The sequence below is a fragment of the Neocloeon triangulifer genome, unplaced genomic scaffold (genome assembly GCF_031216515.1).
Source record: "Neocloeon triangulifer isolate White Clay Creek 2 clone unplaced genomic scaffold, ASM3121651v1 ptg000022l, whole genome shotgun sequence".
Taxonomy (NCBI): Eukaryota; Metazoa; Arthropoda; class Insecta; order Ephemeroptera; family Baetidae; genus Neocloeon; species Neocloeon triangulifer.
In genome coordinates, this window is record NW_026775562.1 from 2,663,834 (window position 1) to 2,674,837 (window position 11,004).

Below are 11,004 nucleotides of genomic sequence, written 5' to 3' on the forward strand. Positions count from 1 at the left end.
TGAAAGGTGTTGGAAATATTTTTTCAACAATAATTTTGCAATAGTTATAATAAGTAAATACTTATGGAGGTTTCTGTAATGTTTTATTTTTGGCAGAAAGTGCGTTTTCGCTCTTGGGAAACTTTACGATCATGGTTTCAGCATCTTCTCATCTTTTCTCTCTCGCTCACAAACAAATTGTTTCATCACGGTTGTTGAGATTACGTCAAAATTCCTGCCGTGTCCAAGTATACTCCTCTCGAGAAAACACTGAAGAGAGAGGTGACGCGCCGCACCAAAATAAAACCAATAATGTGCGTTCTCCGGTTCTATTCTTTGACCGACCGCGCGGCTCATCGGCGCACTTGCACTTGATTTCTTTGCAGGGTCAGTATGGAAGGAATATAAACGGCCAATGTTCGATAATCTAAGTATTTTTATTATTTAATTTAATTAATTACTTTGGATATACAAGTGACTTTTATTTATTGCGTTTTTAAGGAAAAGACGTGAAGTAATTAAGTAAGAAAATAAATTAACGAGAATTAATTATATAACTGTCATAGAGTTCACGTGTATAGTTGCTGCCTTTGGTGTTTTCTGTATATATTAATTAATTAAAATTGATAGAGTACATATAGGGAAAGTATAAAGTTACATTGGGGTATACATTACACATTTTTAGCTATACAATTAATTCATCAAAATTGACTTCAGGTACAAACAATATGCGATGCAAATAATTAATACATCATAGAATAACAAATATTTTCAAAGTCAATTAACTGCCTGACAAGAAGAATAGTTGGTCCTAAAGTTAAAAAAAATTGTATGTGAAATACAAAGACGATGAGTCGCTCCTTCTCAAATTAGTTAGCAATCTGCTGCCGATTGACACAAATCCTGGCAGCTGTCCAAAAAAAGCTACTTTTTTTCTTGCCATTCATCTCGCACGTGTTTTGATATATAAATTTACAGCTAACGTGTTTTGATTTGCTCTCGTATAAATAAGCACACAAAAAGTGCACGGCGAGACATCACATTTTGGAAAAATGGAACGGACAGCTGCTTATGCCAACAGTTAAAATAATTTCTTATAGTTCCGTTAATGACGTTTTGGGGAGAATATTACACTGAGAAGTAAATAATTGGTTATGCGGTTTTTAGTCGACTCTGCCGGAGAACGGACTGAGGCCCTGCGACCTCCGCCAGGCAGCAATCCTTTGGGTGTACCAAGCCTGTAACACAAAATCAAATTTATTTTAAAAATAACAGATATTTATAAATTTTTTTATTGAGGGTAATTACGTAAATTTACTATTCTTTTGACAGAAAAACTGATGGAAAAAGATTTCCATTTTGATAAATGAAACATGTATTAAAAAATGTATAATAATATTAGAATGTATTCTGTTTGAAAAAAAATAGGTTGTTATTATTATAACTTTTTAACTATTGTTAGTAATGTGTATAATTTCTCATTTAATAATTTAGTAGTTTTGACAATACAAATAAGTTTGTTTATTGAATTTTTTTTTTTTTTAAATTTCTTAGAGATATGAATACATTTTTTTCTTTTTCAAAATATTTTATGCACATAAAAAATTAAATAATTCAAAAAACAATTTGATGAAAAGCTGTTAAACTTACAATAAACTGATTATGGTTACGTTTTTTTTTTTAATCCAACGCCCAACTGGAGAATTTTATAATATTTTGTTTTCATATAAAAACATCATGATCCTAAGTTTTACATCAAATTTCAGATGAAAAAATTTGAAAAGCGGAAAATTTGTCAACATTTCTTGAAGATATTTATGGATATTTTTGCCATTTATTCACTTTGATATGACGATTGAGATATAGAACCTATTTATTCCGTAAATTCAAACCTTATTATTTCTCTCCGTGCAAAATAAAAAGATATTAAAAAGCTGTTTTAGAGGATTTAAACTTTAGCAATTAAGAATGAAAAGTATTAAAACCTTTACTATCAACTAAATCGCAATTTTTATTTGCCTGTTGTGACAGGTGATAAATTCTGTGAATTTCTATTTTGTCTAGATAATTTTTTTTTGCAACAGAGTTCCGTTTTTTGAAGTGTGCCGCCGTCGAATTCTATTTTAACGCGGCGGCCTTCCTCGTCAGCGGGCGTGTGTTTATTTAAATATTCACTTTTATGCATCTCGTCCTCCCCTTTATATAAATTTTGACGTGCCGCGTCCGCCGACTGTGTTTCTGCCAAGCAACGTTACAAAACGCGCGAGCTATTCCGAAATAGAAAATTATTTCACTCGCGGCGGTCCAGATTCACAATAATTTCGTTTTGCGCCACAACGAGAGGGAGAGAAAAATGCAGATTTCGGCAGAGCAGAGAATACGCGTGGAAAATAAAGGACACTGCATGGATATTTATTGCCAGTGCGGCTTTCCGAATGAATGTGAAACAAGCCAAGTCTGGCCTAGTTTCGATTTTTTATTACTGGCGGAAAAGTAGCAGCAGCAGAAGAAGAACACATTTGAGTCTTTTTTACTGCCACTATGTTGAATAAAAATGCGCCACAGAATGAGGAAAAGGGTTAAAAAAAGAAAACAAAATAAATATTAAGAAAAACGAAAGAAATATTTTTGAGTAAGTTTTTGAGAAAAATTTTCATAAAGAATTGAAATTCAAATTTATAACTGATCAAACTCATCAAATTAAAAAAAAAGTAATAAATAATTTTTGTTATAGGGAAATAAATTGGAAATAAAAATAAATAATATAATAATATCATAAGTTTATTTGATTTTCACTTCGATCACAACTAGACTTTAAAAATTAAAAATTCTAATTAAAAGGAAGTTAATAAACGTTCCTAGGTTTTTTAATCTAGGAAACAATTATTTTTTTCCTCAATTTTCTCAATTTTTATTGTCTAGCTTTTTGTCCCATTAAAAGAAGGAATGTGCACAGTTTTTTTTTTTTACGCAACTAGTACTTTTACAACGTGTCTTTCTCGCATTATTGTATTCCCATTTCATTTTTCCTCTATGGCCTCTCTTGGGTGGACAAGCATGCGATGAAGAACTACAACACGTAAACGCTATATTCAATTACACGGCCAGGTATGAAATGTCAAACCGGCCCTTTATGTCTCGTGCGCGGCGCCAAACGGATAAAAAAGAAAGAAATCTGGGACAGGAAAACGCATCGGAGCGAATTAGAAGGAAACGAGACGAGATGATCCAAGGTGTTTAATTTTCTAATCAAATGCAAATTTTTTCATTCTTTGTGAATTTCTTTTGCAAACTTCTGAATTTATCGAAATTTTTAGAAATTTATCAAGATCGAAAAAAATGAAAAATATTATATTTGCCTCCAAATTTACAGGAATTTATTTCTTGTGATTAATTATAGCTATTTTACAATAAATACTAAAAATACTATTAGTAAATTTTGAATTAATTCATCAACATCAAAATCATTCAGGTCGATTATAATAATTTGGTGAGACTCGTTAAATTAATCAGATGATGATATTTTTGTAACCTAAAAAGGAGATATTTAATATAATGCCTTGATGGCCAAGGGACATTTTATGCGTTTTTCATGTTAACGGGCATCATCGGCGGTGTGGTTTTTAGTGAGAAATAATCAACGTGTGTGTTGAGCTGATTTCCATTTTATGTGATATTTACCGTACGCGAGAGAGAGAAAAAGCTCTTCGACTCTCTCAATCATGTAATTTATATTACGCTCTTTTACAACCGGCCATGCACGTTCTAGATATATATTTTAGGTAAATGAGCAATTACTGCTGCATCTCCGGCTGTAATTGCCGTCGATGAGAGGAAGAACGGCCGCCGATAATTGAGATACGAAAGCGGCAGGAAACGATTTGACGTGTGTAGAGACGAGTTTTTGACACGAGAGAGAGAAAATGTATAAAATTCTCGGCAGTTGAATTTGCTCCGAGCCAAAAAAGTACCGCTTGGAAATTATTCATGCAAATTCATGTTGACCGATATCGACAAAAATTAGTAGAATAAATTTAATTCTTGTTTGAAAATGGTATATCAATTTCAAGTGATTTAAATGAATCTTTTTCATTTTTCTCCGATTGAAATTACTTGTTGTTAAAAACAAGTCAACTTAGAATCGCTGCGACTTTGATTTCTGAAGTCAAGAGCAACAATTATTTCTTTTCCATATTTTTATTTAAAAAAATGACAAATTAGAATCGTAGCAATTAAAATAATGAAAAAAATAGGAGTATTTCTTGGTATTTGAATTTCATTTATATAAAATTATGATTTTTTCGTACCACAAAAAAAGTGTCCATATTTATAATTTAAGCTCGTAAATTTTTATTTCTAAAATTTGCAAATATGAAGTCACACAGCCTACGTGTCTGCGTGGTAGTTTGATAAGAGAGTATGAATTCAAAGGTCGATTATAAACACTAGAGTTATGCTGTCAAAATGTCTTTCGTCGCAAACACGAATAGCTGCCGGAGATAAAACGCGAACTTTGACAACGCCAATCAACTTGAATACATCAATTACGCTGCTTCCGCCCACCGAGAACCTCACAACTGATTATTATTTATTATACTTAAGCAAAGAAATAAATATCTGAATAAAAATTTAATTTCCTGGTAAATTTTAAATTTGATTAAAATTAAATAAAAATGAAACATTTCTTCTTATTGTTAGAAAATTTTGTGAAATGTTTATGTGAAAGTTATACGAAAATTGCAGGAGATGATAGAGATGATAAAGCCTCTCCGTGGGAATAATTTCGGGCGGAAAGTAGAATGTGAGCCTCTTTGTTAGTCGAATTAGCAGCATGATTTTGGACAAGTTTCTCTTTCCGGAAGAATTCCCGGTTATTTATAATTTCAATGGTCAAGTCCAATACAAGCCGCGGGGAAGACAAAAATGCATAAAGAGGAGCTGGGGAAGGGTTTTAAGTTTAGATAAATGTACTGGGCATCTGGTCAACTTCAAAGAGGGACTCAAGGGCGCCTGTCTCAGGAAATTGAAATCACACCCACGCATAGACAGAGTAATAATAATATGAGCACTTCAAATTAAAACTGGAGCATAGAGCTTGGAAAAAAATTCTTTTTGTTTTCTTGTAGAAAATATTTCACTTATTAAATGTAAATCCAAGCAATGCCATTTTAAGAACGGTGAACTTAAAAAAAATGAACTAACACCATGATTTTGATTATTTTTGCAGATAGTTCCGTTTTTTCTAATTTAAGATCTTTTAAATGAGGATTATTAATTTCTTGATTATTTTTAAATCAAGATTCAATGAGAAATTAACAGAATGAACTTTTCAGTAATTGAAACGACGAGAAAGTAAAATGAATTTTTTAATTCAACATTCTTTACCAATCATAAAATTGAGATTTGACAGTAATTTAGCAATTTAATTGAGATAAAAACGATCTTCAAATTGAAATTTTATAAAACTGTTAAAGTAAATTAAAATAATTTGTTACTTAAAAGAAAAAAAACTATCATAAAAATTCTCTCCTGACAGATTGAAATTCTATTCAAACTAACCATGTCTCTTGCAAAACAAATCTGCATAATTTATTTTGTAAGATTGAGGAGGTGGCTCCGTATCATTTAGCGGTCGGCTCGTATATTATTTGTTCAGCAAGACAAGGTCTGTCGCGGAAACAACAAGAGAACGAAGCCTTTCTTTAAGTCTCTCTTATGCCGCCGCTTCTTGTTATTTCACGGCGGCGGCGTCTCTAATGCAAATATAGCGCCGAAGAAATGTGATCCGAGTTTTACGCTTGGCTGCCGTAATACATGTGAATGTAAGACCGCGTGCAGCAATTGCAGTGAATTAATCCTGCATGACAGCTCGGGGCACTTGCGATATTGTAGCACAATCGCAGACAAATAAATATAATAATTAAATGAAGGGCACTGTACTATTTTTTCTGCGCCCTTTCAAATCGAACGAGTGTCGCCAAACCGCAGAGAAACTCGACACAAATCTGTCTGGGGTCGCGACGAGATATATTTTATTTTTATGATATTTACATAATGAGAGTCGTTCTATTTTTATTCTGCTCTGTGGTGAATCATTTTGATATGCTTTTTAAACCACACTCATTTTGCTGCAGCAAGTTTTTTGACTCGAATGAAAATTCATGCAATGCAATGCAATTATTTATTTCTTTTGCTATTTCCAATTTGCTAATTATTATTTGTCCATACTTACTAAAAATGACGGAAAATATATGCTAAGTTAATTCACAAAAACTTGCGGTTTTTTGTTGCGCCTATGTAGCTTAAAATTAAAATTTTAGAGATCTTGGTTAATTTCAATAAAAGAAAATAAATCTGGCAGATCAAAAAACCGAAAAATATTTAAAACAAAAAATTGATTAATTTATATTGCTTAAAAAAAACCTTCAACAATATTATAATAAGTTTGTTTCTGTTGTTTGAAAAATAAAGAAGCAAAATAAGTTTTTTTAGTTTAAAGTTGTCAATTTACAATATTATTTGACAGTTTTGATTTTTGCACGGTTTTTGAGAGATTTTTGGCTACCATTAATTTGCAATTCAATAGATTATTGAGAAATTACCTGGACGTCGTTCTCGTCAAGTCCGATTTCAGCTGCGAGAAGCACCAAGTCGGTCGGGTGCGGGTTCTTGACTTTGGCGAATTGCGCCTCCAGAGCGTCCCACTGCTCGGCGGTGATCTGGATCACGTTCCTCTGCGGAGAAAGATTCGGCGGAGACATGGACTGCACCGAGCCGGAGGAAGAGCTCATCATGCACAGATAGAACTGCCAAAAAGCTGCAAAAAATACATTTTTTTCAGCAATTTAAAAAAAAAATGACTGAGACGGGAAGATTTAAAAGTTTGAATGAAGGAAATTAACTTGATTATTACTTCTAACTCTGTTAAAAAGTAAAGAATTTTTCAACAATTTTAAGTTATTGGATGTGCTTAAAAATGATCAGGAATTTTATTTGGTTGAGGAGGAAAGACAAAATGAATCTGAGCCCGGCTAGCCATCATTTAATAAGACTCAATTAAAACTGATTAGATACGTTGTCAACTTCATTGTTCCTCTATAACATTAAGATGGGGGTCAGACGCCAGTGACTTTTTTTTGTCAGAGCAAAATCTTTTATATTTTTGCCAACTGACCTCTTGTACTGGCGATTTTTCTGACCTAGCTTGCAAATGAACAGGTCACCTCTCCGAACTCCAACTCATGTCACTTCGTTAGCATAATTGCGCGGTCAAAGAATAAATTGCCTTAAATAATAAGAGACGAAACGACATCCGCCATAGAACGCATGGGAAGTTGCTTGTTACGCACATCAAGAGGAGGCGAATAATAAAAAGCGAGATTGGAGATTGCCGAGTACTTTTTCCCATGAGGTAATTGTTATTTAATTATCTGTATAAAAACCGGACAAAGTTGTTTAATTAATCGTTGAAGTTGAACAAAATAAGTAGAAATCTATTTTTTTTTTCATTTGTATTAAAGAGAATAAAATTGAATTGAAAAAGATTGAAAATAATTTGAATCAATCAATCAATCAAAGATTTCTATTAATTCTAACCTTAATTTTATAAATTAACTAGGTATTTTAGTCCTTCTTTAATTCCTTGTTTATTTTATTTAACGCTTAAATATCAATAAATTTTTAAAATAAAAATAATACCGGCCATAAAAAAGTTAAATTAAGTCGATGGAAGTCAGAAATTCTTTAATCTAGATCAAACGTGAGAAACTTTAAAATTTTAAAAACTAGAACTATTGATTGACACATGATATTATCACTGCCATAAAAAACCATCAGCATGATTAGACGGAAGGGATTCCCCGAATGTTGTGTTTACCTTAGTTAGTGGGCTGAGATGGTGCTCCTTCACTTCGTACGCTGCACGTCAGACTGATTGTGGACTCTTCTCCTCGCGAGTAAAACTACGGCGTTCTCCTCCACGAGCGCGCGCCTCGACTTGCGCACCAATCGCCGCTCCTCAATGCGCAGGGATTGAACAATAAAGTAAGTTTGCGGAATTCTAGTTAGATTTTTTTATCAATTTATTAGAATTGGTTATGTTTTTCAATCCATAAACAAACATCAAATAGGAAAATGTTAAATTACTATGCACGGAATTTTCACATTTTATTACAATTAAATTGTTGCTTCATTATTATAATTTTCAGTAATATTTTTAAACACATAAAAAGTGATCAAAACCAAATTAAAATAAATTAATGAAATGAATAAATCGTTAATATTTTACCATTTTTACCTAAGGAGATTGTTAATAAAGCACTTGGAGACTGCTATTAATCAATTTTATGTTTCTCAGCTGGTATGTTGACCAGGGAAATAATTTTGAATTTTTATTTTCATTCTTCACTTGACAACAGATAATATTTCGCCCTGATTTAAAGTAATGTTTTAACTTTAGTCATCCCGTTGGCAAATAAAAAAATTTGGACATCAAAACGTTTATTTAATTGACTGTAGAGAATTCAATTAGCTACAATTTTCTGTTAGGGTTTGTAATTTTAAAAATTTTCCTCTAATTTAAAAATTAAAACATTAAAATTCTCGCGGAAACGTTAATTACTTTGCTCCAGATAAATATTTTTTATGAATTAAAAATGAAAAATTATTTCAGTTAGTTTGCTATCAATGCTGAAAATTTGAACGATTTATCTCAACGCTTTCTAATAAAATAAAAAATTCGCGCAAACATCTAATGAATCGAGCGCGCCGCTCTCCGCCGCGAGTGCGAAGCGACAAAGCAGAGGCCGGCGCGTATTTATGCTCACAGCGCGACAACGGCTGCTCGGATTAAAAAATAAATAGCACCACGATTTTCCTCATGCCTTAATTATTCTTAAAATATAAGCTTCTCGATCGCCAAATTTCAAAAAGTTTCAATCAGGGCGAGATATTATTTAATTCCCTCGGGACAACTTTGTCGGGTTGCTAAACCCGTTCCCACTTTTCTCCCACAAGACATTCGGACCCGCCCAAATATGATTAATAATGGCTTTCTTTGTTTATTAAATGCATCGTGTTTCGTCGGGGTCAAGATTGAGCTAAAATTCGGCCCGAAAAAGGCAAAAATCGGCCGAAATGCAAGCACTCCAGTCAGCGCAGCAGCGTAGCGAGTTCCAACTGACTCGGGAGATCTGCTCGAAAGCCAGTTAGACTCGCCGCCGGAAAGGTACATAAGTTCCCGTCTTCGTTCTCGCTGTTCAAATTAACCTACGAGGCTCAAAATTAAGTCTAATTTACATTTTTTACTCGGTCGAAAACGCAAGGTCAGCTATATACATGTCGTAAAAGAGTCAATTTGAGATTTCTATTTTTGAGTGTGCGCGGAAGATGTAAAAATATTAAATTCATCCTGTGTCAATCTAATTGCATGGAGACTGTTATTTATATCAAATTAAGTCTTATCATCTTGTGAACATTTTGAATTTTTTTTATTCATTTTTCAGTTTTTTATCAAACGCATAAGATCGTAAAATATTAAATCAATCCTGTGTCATTCTAAACTAATGGAGACTGTTTTTTTTACATCAATTTTAGGCTTTACAGCTGGAAATCATTTTGAAATCTTTTTCAATTCTCAGTTTTCATCAGACGTGGAAGATGGCAAAATATTAAATCAATCCTGAGTTAATTTAAATGCATGAAGACTTTTATTTATATCAAATTAAGGCTTGTCACCTTACTTTGGAGTCACACACTGAGGTGATGGTCGCTGACTTCAAGGTTGACCAACTCGGACGAGGTGAGAAGTTCCATGATCAGATCTGATGCGTACAATTGGCACATTTCTTAAATTTATTCGATTTTTATTTTATTAAAATTGAGCCAGAAGTCTCAATGCATCCCTATGGATAATGGAAGTGATTTTCAATTATATAGCTATGAAAAAATATGGAGATTAGATGAATTGTTGGTGTTTTTTCTATAGCCATTTTTTAGAAATGGAAACAGTAAAGTCCAAATTTATTTCATGCATAATTAATGAAAAATGATCTTAGTAATTAATATTCCAGAGATTTTGTGCGTTTGACCCGATTCCACTACTGATGATATTAAAATATTTTTTTGTTATTTATTAATGCTTGATTTTTCCTAAAGGCTGTATAGTTTCCAATAATCAATTTTCTAATTTACAAACAAACTGTTTTTTTTTTTTAAATTTGCTTAACGTTTAATGAATAATTATTTGTGTTTTTATTTACCTTATTCATATGCAGCAATCACATTACTAAGTTCGGTCTGCAATTAAGGCGTTATTTATTATGAATAAAATCTCCAAAGTTTTATTTTTGCGGTCATTATTGTGATTAAAACAAAGCGATAAAAAATTTGACTTGTGTTATTGGTGAGATAAAATCAATCAGGCAATCAGCCATTCGTTGATACACACGTTGAATCTAATTGGCGGGATGAAAAGCGCCTGCCGCAACCCGCGTGACCTCCTTGTCAAGTGTGTTGCATACGTTTTAGTCACAAGCTGTGTATTATATCGATAATACTTCCTGCTTATAATTTCAATTTCTGCAAATCTTATGATCATAGATTGAAATTGTATTCGATCCAATTATTCTTGATGACTTTAACAGAGTTTTCAGTAAATAGCAAGTTTTTTATCATTTTTTATTATGATTAAAAAAAAAATAAAAAAATGTAGTTAATTGAAACATTATTTTGGAAATTAAATTAATAAAAATAGTAATTATTAACAAACAAACAAAATTAAAATTGAACATTTGTTGATAAAAGGCTTACCAGTGTTCTGAGCTACCTCATATATTAGCTAATATAATAGCTGATGATCCTTTCTTGAAAATACAATAGACGAATAAGCATAAAATTCAGTGAATTTGTTTTGCAGCAAATAAGTAATAATCTTTATATTTTATTTTCTTCAGAATACAAAAATAATTTGCTTTAATCCTATCTTTTGTCCCGGTTTTAATGAATGAAATACTTTTAATTTTTTTT

General features: G+C 32.2%; 1 protein-coding gene across 1 annotated transcript; it reads right to left on the reverse strand.

The window, feature by feature from the left end:
• Nucleotides 1–397: 397 nt before the first annotated feature.
• On the reverse strand, nt 398–7,942 carry LOC132204323 (homeodomain-only protein-like). The gene is made up of 3 exons (XM_059632776.1): nt 7,856–7,942; nt 6,582–6,796; nt 398–1,217 (listed from the first exon to the last, which is right to left on the reverse strand). Exons 2-3 carry the CDS (start codon nt 6,771–6,773, stop codon nt 1,143–1,145), a joined length of 267 nt encoding a protein of 88 aa, XP_059488759.1. The 5' UTR covers nt 6,774–6,796; nt 7,856–7,942; the 3' UTR covers nt 398–1,142.
• Nucleotides 7,943–11,004: the final 3,062 nt, after the last annotated feature.

Excerpts from the sequence above, each read along its gene's own strand:
- LOC132204323 (XM_059632776.1), bottom strand. The coding sequence starts at position 6,773 with ATGATGAGCTCTTCCTCCGGCTCGGTGCAGTCCATGTCTCCGCCGAAT. Across the intron at positions 1,218-6,581 it reads TTGACGAGAACGACGTCCAG|GCTTGGTACACCCAAAGGAT; the intron begins GTAATTTCTCAA and ends TTTGTGTTACAG.